This window comes from Suncus etruscus, chromosome 5 (assembly GCF_024139225.1).
Source record: "Suncus etruscus isolate mSunEtr1 chromosome 5, mSunEtr1.pri.cur, whole genome shotgun sequence".
Taxonomy (NCBI): domain Eukaryota; kingdom Metazoa; phylum Chordata; class Mammalia; order Eulipotyphla; family Soricidae; genus Suncus; species Suncus etruscus.
In genome coordinates this window covers 24,954,459-24,969,391 of record NC_064852.1, presented here as the reverse complement: position 1 = coordinate 24,969,391, position 14,933 = coordinate 24,954,459, and the positions used below count along the sequence as shown (strand labels likewise).

General features: G+C 37.3%; 1 protein-coding gene across 1 annotated transcript in view; it reads left to right on the top strand.

Moving 5' to 3' along the window:
• MNS1 (meiosis specific nuclear structural 1) overlaps positions 1-14,933 on the top strand; it is a 74,023-nt gene that overhangs the window by 25,376 nt on the left and 33,714 nt on the right. The window contains exons 2-4 of the mRNA XM_049772840.1: positions 3,900-4,092; positions 4,881-5,102; positions 10,323-10,450. Coding sequence (XP_049628797.1) covers positions 3,900-4,092; positions 4,881-5,102; positions 10,323-10,450 — 543 coding nt within the window. The remainder of the gene's footprint in view (positions 1-3,899; positions 4,093-4,880; positions 5,103-10,322; positions 10,451-14,933) is intronic.

Sequence of the window (14,933 nt, the reverse complement as noted above, 5' to 3'; positions counted from 1 at the left end):
AAATAAATACCTAACCAAGAATACTATTTTCTGCTAGATTGTCATTTATTTTTAAAGGAATAAAACAGAGTTCAGGGACAAGCAACAATTTATGTTGTCTTTAAAAAAATCAGTTTTTTAAGCAACATTAAGGGAGTTTCTTTAAAGACAAGACTGACACCTCAACACTAATAATCTCATTCAATGAAAGAGAGAGGGAGATACATAGTGAGAGAGTGAAGTAAAATGCCTGCCCCATAAGCAAGAGGGAGTTGTTTCCTTGAAGAATTGCCTACAAATTTTGACTTTGAATTTGTATTTGCTGTGAATATTCTTGCAGGAAGTAAAATATATTGGATTCAACTTTCTGATCCATTTTTCCACTGTAATGTCTAAAATATATAAAGCATTGATAAAACTTAGCAAGAAGAAAATTAAAAGTCTAACACCATCTAAAATGGGGAAAAGAAATAAACAGACATTTTATCTTTCTTTTTTTAATTATTTATTTAAACATAATTGTTACAGAAATGTTCATACTTAGGTTTAGTCATAAAATGTAAAACACCCTTCATCAATGCCATCTTCCTGCTCCCAATCTCCCCCATTTTCCTCCCTGACCCCAACTCACTTCCTATCTTTAGATAGGCATTCACACCTCTTTGTGGCAAGCATTATGTTATGAGCTGGTACTCATCATACCCCAGAAACTCAAAATCATCATGCAGAAAAGCCTTCTAAATTCCTGTTTGTTGCAGCACTGTTTTAAATAGCCAGAATCTAGAAACAACCCAAGTGACCGAGAACAGATGAGTAGTTAAAGAAATGGTGGTATATCTACACAATAGAATACTATGCCATTGTTAGGAAAAATGAATTCATGATATTTGTTTATACATAGAAGGATATGGAGAGTATTATGCTGAGTGAAATTAGCCTGAGAGATATACATACATTAATCTCATTCATTTATGGGATATAAGAAAAATAAAAGATAGTATGGTAATAATTTCCAGAGACAATAGAGATGAGGACCAGGAGGACAAGCCTATGGTAGGAAGCTTGCCACAAAGAGTGATGAGTCTAGTAAGGGTAGAGAAGGCTCTACTATGACAATAATAGTTGGAACTGATCACATTGGACAAGAATTGGGTGCTGAAAGAGGATAAAGTAATATGCATGGTAGGCTTTTGTTGGTAGAGGCCTTTGGATTGGTCCTCATATTGCCTTCTAATTAGATGTCTCTCAATTGGTTCCTGTGGTTTTCTTGTTAAAAAGATGTTTCCCTATTACCTCCTCATCTGGCTTTCCTCTCCTTTGGGGGTGGACATTGTTTATTCCAATAAAGGCTACTCAGGAGGCCTGGAGGAGGATTTGCCATCTAGGTTCCCCGTGGTGGAGTGATGGCTTGTGGGTAAATAGCTTGAGGTGTGAGTTTCTGGCCTGCTTCCCAATTGTGTGTGGATTATTTCCTGTGTTGGAATTGCTGCTGGACCTGCGTCACTTGTACTAACTACCCTGATAGAAAGAATGGGAATCTCTTTCCCTCTCTGGGGATTGTGGAATGCACAACCAACCATTCAACACCCTTTAATTAGCAATAGTGCAAGCCACAGTGTCAAAAAGTAGCTAAAGAGAGAGAGAGAAAAATAAAATGCCCAGAGGCACATTCGGTGTTTGGTGGGAGGGAAACTGGGGGCATTGTTGGTGTTAAATATGCACTGGTGAAAGGTTGTGTATATTCTATGGCTGAAACACAACCAGGAACAATTTTGTAACCACGGTGCTGAAATAAAATAGTAGCCTCACTGTCTCTTAAAACCTTTATGAGCCTAAAATCTATGAAATCTGATAATAGTATGCCTCCCCACCCCCATCGTTTACAAGCAAATGTGTTTTTTGAAGAATTGTCTTCCAACCTTTGACTTTGAACCTGCATTTGTTCTGACTGTTCAAATGTCTTTCTTGTAGGCAACAGAATTATCTGAGTGAGCATCTGGCTGAATTAAGTATTCTTGGTGAGGTGTTTATTTATTGATTCCCCCCCCCCACTATATCCCACCACAGTCTTCATTCCTGGATAGTTTTCTTTGAAAAATCTGCTGTATATATTTGGATGTAATTCTTTGGGGGAGGGTTGCTATTTTCAGTATTCTATTTCTATGTGTCGTAGGGTGTTTTTACTTGGATCTCTTTCAGTCCAAGATATGGCTGAATGTACTCTCTAGCTTTGGGAACTTCTCAGCAATAGTGTCTGACTGTTGTTTCTTCAAAAGTTTTTCTTCCTGGCTATCCAGTACCCCAAATGATTTTTATTTTGTTTTGTTGAATTGACCTTAAAGTTCTCTTGTGGTTTATTCATTTATTTTGAGACTTTGTTCCATCTTGTTGTTTGGAGGTCTTCTGCAATTCATCTTCAAGATCACTGGTCTTCAGCGGCTGTTAATTCTGCTGAGAACTTCCAATGAATTTTTCATCTTGCCTAATAAGATTTTATTCTGATATTTCTGTTTGTATTTTTATCAATTTTGCTCGCATATCCTCTTGTGTTTTATTGACTGTATGTTCCCCATTGTTTTTTTTGTTTTTTTTTTTGTTTTTGTTTTTTAGTTTGCTGAACATCCTGAATATTTCCACTCTGAACTCAATTTCGGAGAGCTTATACAGGATGCTACTATCAATTGTTCCTTATGTAGTTTGAGGTGCTTCTTTCCTATGTCACTGCCAGTTTTCCTACTGCAAGGGAGGTCTTGGAGTTTATGTATGAAATATTATCTTGAGGCTGAGTAGTATACATGCTGAAATTTGTTTCAATGGGCAGAGAAGATGGCTCTGCCTGTGGTAGACAAGTCTCTGATCTCGAAAGACCAGAATTACTGGGAATCAGAGAAGCCACAAATTTGTGTCCTCTGACCTGTTTTGTTTGTTTATTTTGTTTTTAGAATTTTGATCTAAAGATCTTTGTTATTCATCTCTGAACATAACATAGAGGCTGTTATCTAACTTTAGTCAAACAAGAGACTAAAATTAGTAGCATAAAGCAACTCAACTTCTCATGTCAGAGGCCTTTAAAACGTTTTGATGAAGCTTCTTGAAATTAAATGTCAACTTAACATGAACATGTTAAATTTTTCAGTTCCATTCTTCTTTTTCAATTTTTACTAAAGAAATCTTTAAGTGGTGAATAAAATATAAAGGGAAACACTCCTCTATCAGCAATCTGTTCAGCCTGGCTCTGTGCTCAAGGATCACTCCTGGGGCGACTCAGGAGACTTAATGAAGTGCTGGGATTGAACTGTGGTGGCCTTGTGCAATGAAATGGCCCTACCTGTTGTACTCTCTCTCCAGGCTCCAAGTCCTCAAATTTATTCCCAAAGTTTGCCAACAATTCCTGAGGGTTTGAGACAAAAGAACCTGGAAGCACACACCACTAGTTTCACATTTACCCTACCAAGGTGGCCATGATGATGCCTCCTACAGGATGAAGGCAGTTGTCGACCTGGCAGAAGTGTAGAGGATTCGGAAGTCCTGTGCATGGCAAGTGACTTTGACTCTATTTAAAGGACAAGAATTTGCCTATTTTCTCTGTCAGGGGTTTTCACAGCCACCAACTTGGCTCCTGGCAACTACACTCAAACCATGCAATTGAGTTGCTGAATAAATCCAGAGTTCACAGGGGGGTGCAGCAGGCAAAGTTCTTTTTATTATTATTATTATTAATTTTTTAATATAAAATCTTTATTTAAGCACCGTGACTACAAGCATGGTTGTAATTGAGTTTCAGTCATAAACAGAACACCCCTCATCACCAGTGCAATATTCCCACCATCAATGCCCCCCATCTATCTCCTTCCCAATTCCCAGCAGGCAAAGTTCTTAAGGCAGGGAAAGGATTTGAATTTCCCGCCTGTTTCCTTTAGAACGTTAAAATTGGCCGTCCTGCAGTCTCCCAAGAAGCTGAAGGCTGATTGGACCATGCCGGGCCCAGTGGGCGGTCGCGCCTGCGCGAGGCGGGGCCTTGCCAGTCGTTGTCCGGGAAACCGCGTAAACACCCCGCGCTCAACCCAGTCTGGCGGTTGTTGTTGCTTTGCTAGAGGCGCGCCTGGAGCAGAAGTGTGGGATTTTAGCCTGACAAAATGGTGAGGATTTGGGGGGGTGGGGGTGGGGGAATCAGAAATTAATGTTTATCTATTGCTTTCACGGTAGTTTCACTGTTCACTGTAGTTTGGAGCCCACCTGCAACAAAACAAGGCCTTCAAGCCATTTTTCTGAATATTGAGGATTTAATTTTGTTTTCAGTCTTATGAAATCTTATGATGCCCATATGCTTAGACTAAGTCTTAGATAATATTAGACTCACCCGATAAATTTTTTGTTTTTCCTATGTTTCTGAGCAAATAAATTCAGAACTGGGAATACAATTCCAGGAAGAGAGTCAACAGAGCGTGTGAATGAATATATTTAGTTTTTACTGTGAAAGCCCCTTTTTGGGCTTTGAACAACTTTTTTTGGTTAAAGGTTAAGATCTGGGTAGAATGAAGAGCCGGAATGCTGACCTGCATTGGGAGGGATCTGGATTTATCATGTCTGCTGCGTGCATTTTTGAACATATATGCTACTAAGGGGAACATGACTCCATTCATTTGAATGCCTCTAAAATTGCTTTTATTTTTCAATGTACTGTCATCAAGGATAATACAAGCACCTACCTTACAGGGACCTTTTTCATCTAGCACGTTTATATTGTGGTTTATTTCTCTGAATTTAATGAGTGAGAAATCCTTCTTTACTGTTATCTCTTTTTGTATCATTTATTGCTGGAGCTTATAGTAATATACTTGACAAATTAGACTTTGGAATATCAAAATATGCATGCCTTTTTCTACCTTCTGCATGTATAGGCTTCCAATCGGAGAACATTGAGCCACAGTGAAAGGTATGAGAAATTACTGGACAGAAATTACAAGAAACAGTTGGAAATTGAGCAACTGAAAAGGATACAGAATCAAGCCAATATTCAACGGGTACAGAATAAAAGTGCCGAGTTTGTTGAACAAAAGAGATTCCTGAGATTATTAAAGAATGAACAATTAGAATTGGATATGGAAGAGGCTATTCAAAAGGTAAGTTTTACGGTTCATTCTCTCGTTTTTTTTTTTTCCCCACTTCATTTCTCCTGAAAATAATAAAAGGCAATAGCTAATACTGGGATTGAGTAGAATGACAATATCAGTAGATGAAGCCTCCTCTCTGGAATTTAGTTCTGTTTGCTGATGAAAGCTGGGTTTTGGAACTGTCTTGTATTTCTGAATCACAGATATTTTATGTTAACTGAAAACATTAATAAGTTTCTTTAACATTCAATGCCACATCTACAAAGTGGGAATAATAATAGTGCCTACTTCAGAGTAGGATTGTTTGCCAAATAATGAATTAATGCATGCAGAGTCCTTGGAAATGTGCTTTGCCTTTTTTTTTGTTTGTTCTGTTTTTGTTTTGGATCTGTACTCATCGATCACTCCTGGCATGACTCAGGGAACCTATATGAGTGCCAGGCATAGAACCAGAGTTGGGCACATAAAAAAGGCAAGCATCTTACCTATTGCACTGTCTCTTGTTTTATTTTATCTTTAATAAAGTTTTATTGACTAGCCACTGTTTACATAAACTTTGGAGTATAGGAAAAGACCTGGAGAGGAAGCTTAAATTTGAATTATTAACCCCAAATGCCAAATACAGTGTAATTTTAACTCTATCCCTGAAAAGCGTGGAAATAGTAAAACGATTAGTAGTTACCAAGTATTGTAATGCAGGAGGGATGTGTATGTAGAGGACAAAAAACGACTTTTAGGGCAGTCTAACTGTTCTGTAAGATATTTTTTTTTTTTGTTTTTTTGTTTTTTGGGTCACACCTGGCAGTGCTCAGGGGTTATTCCTGGCTCCAGGCTCAGAAATTGCTCCTGGCAGGCACAGGGGACCATATGGGGCGCCGGGATTCGAACCGATGACCTCCTGCATGAAAGGCAAACGCCTTACCTCCATGCTATCTCTCCGGCCCCCTCTGTAAGATATTTTAAAGCTTGGTACTTTCTCCTTCATTTTCATCAAAATCTATTAAATATACATAGTATTAAACATAGACTTTGGTGAGAATGATTTGTCAGGTTAAGTTTAGTGGTGTTAGCACAAAGGTACCTCTGGTGTGGGATGTTGATAGTGTGAGAAGTGGTGCATGAGTGGATGGATGGCAGAAGAGAACTCTGTTAGTTCTTAATTTACTGTTAACTTGGAACAGCTCCAAAAGAGTCTATTAGGAAAAGTTCTGGATCTAGACAGTAGTTGTGTAAAATACAAAAAACATTCTTGTGAAAGTTGTGAAAGGTATGTTTTATACTTGTGAATTTTTATCTTGTTTAAACATAAGGAACTTTTTGACAAAGACAAATCATTTTTTTAAAATTATAGTAAACTTTCCAAGTATGTAATATTCTAAAATACATACTTATAAATGAAATCAACCAGTATGTGACCCTTTGAAACTGGATATTTTCATTCAGTGTAATTTCTAGAGATGTATCCAGTAGTTGTTTGTGTGGTGACTTTATTTCTTTTTTGGTCACTGGGAATTAGCCTCTGATTAGATGGTCTGCAGTTTATTTGATCCACTTAAGAGTGTATGGATTTTTTCAGTAGTGACACTTGAAGTATGACACATATTTTGGTGCAGTTTTTTTTTATATACTTGTTCTGATTTCTCAGTTATTTTTATTAAGTGCTTAAGAACACAGTTACCAAGTTGTATAGTATTTGTACCCTAGCCTTATGTCAAATTAACAGACCATTTTCCAAAATGGCTGTATCATTTTACACTTCCGTTACACACCCATTAATGTGGGTGATATAGCTTCTAACCATCATTTGATTTTGCTGCTTTTAATTTTATCCATTCTCATAAATTTATAGTGATACCACTTTAGTTTTAACTTGTATTTTATGATGGCTAATGATTTTCATAAGCTGATTCTTTCCTAAATACCTAATTTAATCAACTGCTAGATCTTTATACCATTTACATGACTTATAAAAGCAAAATAAGTTAAGTGACATTCTGGAAAAGCAGTCAAATTCATATTTAAGGACAACTTACTTAACATATGCCCTCTTTCTTAGAACAAATCAATGACTGGGATATAAAAGTACATGAGGGTAGGGTGCAGAATGACTTGAAAAATAAAAGTGACTTAAGAGAAATATAATACTGAAATATGTGAACCTTGTTTGGATCTTGATTTAAACAAAAAATGTTGAGGACAAAGCATCTTGGAGATTGTTGGACAACCTAAATATTTACAGGGCATTAGAACTTATTAAGGAATTACTGTTAGTTTATTTATATCTAGTTGTATATAAAAAGGAATTCTTTTTTTATTTTAGAATAACTTATTTTTCTTTGTTTTTGGTGCTGGATATTCCCAAGGCCTCATTACATATAAGGCATGTGTTCTACCTTTGAACTACATCTTTGGCCCTCTATGAGTAAATTCTTATCGTTGCATCTAACCACAAAGATCCTTCACTGGCACTTATGCCTACAAAATAAATTCTTTTTCAATTAAATTTTTTTTTTCTTTTCAAAATTTTCTATCAAATTCCACACTTTGCTGCATCTCTTTCAGTTTCCATTGCTGATGAGGTCTCCTGGGATGGAAAGACCTTCAGTTCCTGGGTCAGAATCTGGGTGAGGGGACCCACTTATCTCCTTGATGTTGGTTCCCCTCCAATGGGGCTTTCTCTTTGGCTTCTATCCCATCAGTGACCTCTATAAACTGCTGCAGGTTAGGGGGCTGAGGTCCTCACACAAAGCACCTTCAGTGGGCATCAGCATTTGGGATGCTGCTCAAAGTTTTCATCTTTCTCTTCTTTACTGCTTGCTTCTGTCTCACCTGAGGGGATCTCTGCTTCCCTGGGTGGTGGGGCAGATAAGTGACCAGACCTTAGCAATGTGAAATCAATCAGAATGGGGGCCTCATGCACCAATGTTCTAGTGACAGGCACTGCACACTCAGCCTATCTGAAGGAGGCTGTCATAGTGATAACCCACCAGAAGGTCAAGTCACTCACAATTGTTAGGGTCTTCTTGATTCCCTGGATCCCTATTTGGGCACCAGTTGTGAATTCACCCCACCTTGTAAAATTACCCTACGCACTATTATTTCCAATGCCCAGGTGAACAGATCTGAAGAAGTGTAGCCATGAGGAATTAATAAACCAAGCCAGTCAGGAGGGAATCATGGAGTCAGTTTGCTTCTCATCTTGTGGTCTCTCTGTGTGCCAAGCTAAACTGACCTTTCTTTATTAAACCAGTACAAATTCACCAGGAGGGGGAAGGTCTAGTGAGATCCAGGTGGATTTTTTTTTTTAATCAAAAGAGAGGTAGGTGAAAGGAAAGAAGTTGGGGGAATGCCTGCATTTGTTTTGGGTAAAGGCAGGGTGTGCTCTAACAGATTTCAATACTGAATATCAATAGTGAATGGTCATGACTTCTCTGGGATCTATTTTAAGGCAGTCTAGCAAAAATAAGAATAAAGGAGGGCCAGAGCGATAGTGGTAGGGTGTTTGATTTGCAAACTGTTGACCTGGGACAGACCTGGGTTTGATTCCCAACATCCCATATGTTCCTTTTAACACCATCAGGAGTGATTTCTGAGCACAGAGTCAGGAGTAACCCCTGAGCACTGCTGGGTGTAGCCCAAAAACCAAAAGAAAAAAAAAATAAAGGAAGAATAGAGAAAAAGATTAGCTATAAAAGGTGAGTGATTGTTTCTTGAGAAGATATATATTTTTACCTCCCCCCATATATTTTGTTTTTAATAATAATTTATTGATTTACCATTAGCTTACCATGTAATACCAGCTTTGGAAATATGGTCTGTCTTCTTTCTTAATGTGTGTGTAAGACTCAGTGTGTCATCATGAAAGTGTCTTTTCCATGATTGGATTGATCTTTCTGAACTTTCCTCCTACCTTAGAGAATATTATTTTATTTAAACACTGTGGTTAAAAGGTTGTTCATCATACAGTTGGGTATTTTTTATTTTATAAAGTTGTTCATGATTGAGCTATAGTCATACATTGTATAACGAACAACCTTCACTAGTGTGCATTTGCCACCACCAATGTCCACAGTTTCCCTCTCACCCTTTCCAATGCCCTCTCTCCTTCCTGTCTCTGGGCATACATACATTTTTATTCTCTCTCTATTTCTGTCTGTCTCTCTTTCCTGAGGTGCAACCTCCCGTGGGGGACCCCCGACCCGCGGGAGTGTGGGAAGGAAGGTCGCTAGTTATTAGTGGGTTTGCCCGAGCAGAACCGACCTGTAAAGAAAAACTTGAGAAGTTAGTAAGAAGGGCCCTCAAGACAACGCATGCTGTTCAAAAGGGAAGTTTATTGTTGGGGGATCAGCTTTTAAGGGCTGAAATACGTCAGAGGGTGTTACGGGTTTTTCCACCAATTACATTTACCAGCATTCATTAGCATAAGCTGGGGCAGGTAATAGGGAGGGGCAAAGAGGTAGACCTGAGCACATGTTTATACTAAGAGAGTTTATATAGAAAACACAAGATCCAAACAGAGTCCCACAAATTCCACTCAGCAAGCACAAATAAAACATCAGCTGTAATCCTAATAACCTTTTGCTAACACAAAGGCAAGTTGCTCTATATATTTTTCTTTCTGGCTGGATGTATTGGGCTGCTTTGAATTACTTTAGTATTTGTCTATTTCCTTTGTTCTCAAGGCATGGGCGCCTTTGGTCACGTGGGTGACCAGATTAGGAATTACTGAGGTGTCCTATGTTCTAGGTTTCATCAGCTAGGCTCCCCACACTGAGGTAATATTTTAATACTGTTTTTGTCTTTGGAGGTTTCCCAGATCTCTCCTGATGAAATGTGTGGTCAAGTACAGATTGAAATAATGCTTTGTATTTTAAGATAAAACAGTGAATTGTTGCTCTGTAAGCACTTTCTATTTTCTCTTATAAAGCACATTCAACCCTGAGGTGAAATTAAATTTGATCCTGAGGGCTGGTGAAATATTTCAGGAGTTAACACACATGCCTTGCATTTGATTGAGTCTGGTTCAATCCTCAGCACTGCATAATCCTGCACATTTTTGGGTACAAACTTGGAAGACTCCAACATTCTTGGGGTGGGCCAGATATTTCCTGCACCATGAGCCTGAGCAGTACTGTATTCCTGGCCTGAGTATTGTACCAATTTCTCAAAAACCCTCAAAATATGATCCTGGAGGACAAATTAAACAAGCTGTTTCTCTTTTAAATGCAGGCAGAAGAAAATAAAAGATTAAAGGAACTTCAGCTTGAACAGGAAGAAAAACTAGCTGCAGAGTTAGCAAGACTAAAACACGAAAGTATAAAGGATGAAAAAATGAGGCAACAGATTAGAGAAAACAGGTATCTTGATTCCTATAAATTTCATTTACTTGTCTTTAAACTTTTATATAATACTTAGCACCTGATATTGACATTTATTTTTTTAATCTTAGTGCTTAGTTAATATTTTATCTTGAAATAGTTGTTACTTTAAATCATATATATGTAATTTTTAAAGTATTGAATTTATTTCTAATGATAGTTTTCTCTGCTCTTTCCTCTAAATATGATCTTTAAATGACCTCTGAAAAAAAATAGACACATGGAGCTGGAACAATTGTATAACCCCTAGGGCTCTTGCTTTGCAAGTGGCTGACCTGGGTTTGATTGATTTTCAGCACCCCTTACCTGCCAGGAGAGATTCTTGAGTGCAGAGCCAACTGTAACTCTTTTTTTTTTTTGGCTTTTGGATCATACCCGGCAGCACTCAGGGGTTACTCCTGGCTCTACACTCAGAAATCGCTCCTGGCAGGCTCAGGGGACCATATGGGATGCTGGGATTTGAACCACTGACCTTCTGCATGCAAAGCAAACACTTTACCTCCATGCTATCTCTCTGGCCCCCAACAGTAATTCTTGAACATCAGTGGGTGTAGCTCCTCCCACCAAAAAAGACACATAGAATCCTCAGTAGAGAAGCTTTAGGTGATACTTGATTTTAGAACCTAAGTCAACTTTCAACACTCTGGAAAGTGGCAGGTCTCTGTGTTTTAACACCCATCATCCACTAGGTGCTTTCTTTTTCTTAGCCCAATGTCTTTTTGAGTCTCTGCAGTCACTTCTTTTATTTTTTTTAAGATTTCAAATATAATTGAAATCTTATGGTATTTGTCTTTATTTCTCTAACTCATTTCACATGGCATAGTGCCTTTGAAATCCATTCATATTATTGCAAATTATAAGATAGTACCCTTTTTATGGCTTAATAATTTTTGCCTTAGATATATCTCAGTTTATTCATTTATCTAATTATGATGATTCTTTATTTTGGCTATTTAAAAAATTGTACAATGGACATTGGGATGATACATAGTTTTTGAGTTGGGGATTATGTTTTCTTTGGTTAAATACTGAGTGGTACATGATTGTATGGTAGTTTTATGTTTAATATTTGAGGAAATTTCAAGCTATTTTACATAGTGGTTACACCCACTTATTTTCCTGCCAGTAAGCATAGATATTCTTTTTTATTTCACATCCTTTCCAGTACTTTTTTTTTTGGTTTTTGGGTCACACCCGGTAGTACTCAGGGGCCACTCCTGGCTCTACACTCAGAAATCGCCTCTGGCAGGCTCAGGGGACCATATGGGATGTGGGATGCAAGATTTGAACCACCGTCCTTCTGCATGAAAGGCAAACACCTTATCTCCATGCTATCTCTCCAGCCCCTCCACTACTTACTTTATCTTGTCTTCTTGATATCATTTAGCAGATGTGGAGTGATATCTCAATATAGTATCAATTTGCATTCTCATAATGATTAATGATTGTGAGCATCTTTCCTAGACTTTTTCCTTGTCTGTGTATTTTGAAACATCCTTGTATCCCTGGGATGAATCGTACTTCATCAGCAAGTATAGTTTTTGTGATATATTGTTAAAATCAGTTAGCCAAAATTTTGTTGAGAACTTTGACATTGATATTCATCCAGGAGATTCATCTGAAATTTTCTTTTCTGGAAATGTCCTGTTTGCTTTGTGCATAAGTGTATTGTTAGCCTCAAAGAAGCTGTTTGAAAGGATTTCTCAGTCTTAGAAATTTTTGAAGAGCCTAACAAGTAAAGGTAGAAGATATTCTCTTAAGGTTTTATAGAACTTACCAGTGAACTCACTGAGACCAGGACTTTTGATCTTGGGAGATTCTTAATTACTGTTTCAATTTCCTTGTGCTTGTCCTGTTTAGGCTTTCTGCTTACTCCTCATTATTCTTGGTTATCCAGCTTAAGATCATAAATTTGTTTATAGTAACCTCTCGTTATATTTTGAATTACTGAAGGGCCTATTGTAATTTTTCCACTTTCCTCTCTGATCTGATTTACTTGGTTATTTCCCCCTTTTTCCCTTGTGAATCTAAGGTTTTTCTTTTTTCTTTTTGTTAGGAACCAATTTCCTTTTTTTTTGATTCTTTGAACTGCTTTCTTGATTTCTGTGTTTTTGATTTCTACTCTAGTTTTTACTATTTCTCTTCTACTATTTTTTTTTTTTTTGCAGGGAGGGGATTTGCTGTTCCTTCCTCAAATTTTTGAGATGTGTGGTTAGGTTGTTGATTTGGGCTTTTTCTTCTTACTGTAGGTATGCAATGCTATGAATTTCCTTCTTAGTACAGCTTTTGCATGTCCCATAGATACTGAGTTTGTATCTCATTATTATTACTTTCAAGGAGTGCCTATTTCTTCCTAATTTTCTCTTTGATTCAATTCTGCTTAGAAATGTTTTGTTCAGCTTCCATGTTTTGAAAATTTTGTTCAACTTTTTTCTGTGGTTAATTTCTGCTCTCACTGTATTATTGTCAGAGAGGATACTTTGTATAATTTCTATAGATGTGAATTTATATATGTTTGAGTTATGTCCTAATATGTGATCTATCTTAGAGAACATTCTATGTACATTAGAGAAGAATGTTTTGGTGGATGAAGAACCCTGGGATGTACAACAATACCAGTTCTTTAGTTCCTCACTTACTATTATTCTTTCTAGTGGATCTGTCTAGTGGTGAAAGTGGGACATTGAAGTCTCTATTGTGTTTCCATCACTGTGCTGGACTTTAGCTTTATAAATTTGCAGGACTTTTATTTGGTACATAAATGTTGATGATAGTATTTCTTAGTCTATTATTCCTTTGATTAATGCCCATCACTGCCTGTAATTATCTTCTTTATAATTAATGCCATTAGATTTGATATAAGCATAGCTGTTGTAGTTTTTTTTTTTTTCTTCCACTGGCTCATCCTGTCCTTTCAGTCTGAATCTGTATTCATCTTTAGGTTTAGATGTATTTCCTACAGATAGCAGACAGATTTTAATTCCTGATCCATCCAGGTACTCTGTGTCCTTTTATGGTGGATTTTAGACCATTGACATAGAGAGTGATTATATGGCTGCATTGCCATTTTTATGTATGTGTCTACGGAATCTAGCTGGGTTTTTTCAAGTCTTTTTTTTTTTTTTTTTATAGATGGCTTTTCAGTAATTTTTAGAGGATTAGTTTAGTAGTCACAAATTCTGCCAGTTGTTTGTCTGAAAATTTCTTTTCCCTCCTTCAGGTCTAAATGATAGCTTCACAGGGTAGTGGACTCTAGGCCAAATTTTTTAAAATTCAATTTGAATATGTCATTCCACTCTTTTCTGGCTTTGTAAGATATCATGTGGAGACTCTATTACTATTGTTATATTGTTTCCTTTGTGTTTTGGGTTTTTTTTCTCTCTTGCTTCTTTAAGTAGTCTATTTGACCATTTTGATTGCTATGCACCTTGGTGTTGTTTTGTTTGAGTTTAGTTTTTTAAATTCTCCTTGGGCCTCTTGAATCTTTTCAGGAGCCCCTTTCCAGAGAACAAGATAGTTCTTGGTGATTATTTCTTCTGCCAGCCATTCTTTCTCTTTTGCTCTCCTTTTGATTTCCCTATGACTGGAAGAGTATTCTTGCTATTATTATTTTTTAATATATTTTTATTTAAGTAACATGATCATATTTGGGTTACAGTCATAACCAGAACACCTCCCTTAACCAGTGTAACATTACCCCCTCCCCCTTCCCATCTCTTACCTGTATTTGAGACAGGAATTCTACTACAGTTATTTGTTTTTAAGTTCAGTAAGTTGTATTTTTTTCCTTAAAGGATAAGAGTAAAAAATATATATTAAAGGTTTGATAGTGGGAATTGCCATTGTTTGCGTAGATCCAGAAAAATGGGAAAATGGAGAAAAACTCCTTGACCTGATTACAAAAAGGCCTCTCCCTAGAAGTTTATTGGCATAAGACAGACTCTGGGTTCCAGGCATACCAGTTGGTCCAACTCCAGTCATTCTCAAGGTCCCAGTGAAACTTTTTCACACTTTAGCTATTGTTGGTATCAGATTCTTTTAATTAAAGACTCTGGATTCTGTGCATGTCTTTCATCGATGTCAGGCTGATGTGGAGCATCCTCTAGTTTCAGCATACCATTAAATGCAGAGTGATCTGCCCTGCATGCAGACTGTTGCTGAGTCATCTGGGTGTTGGGAGCACTCTTTGGAGTAAGTCAATGCCAAAGCAGTGGTAGGTCTTCCCTGGTAGAGGCTTGGATCCTGGTAATGTTAAAGACAATTGTGGTTGTTTCCATAGATGGTATCCATTGTTCAGGTGTGTGTGGGCGATGCCCATTTTTCTGAGGCCTGAGCCAAATCATTATGCTAATGTTCAGGGTAAAAGGCCTAATTACATTACCAAATTTGTGTTCCCATCTCTATTAGATAAGAACTTGTTTGCATATGTATTTTAATGTACCTATGCAAAAGAGAAGCAATG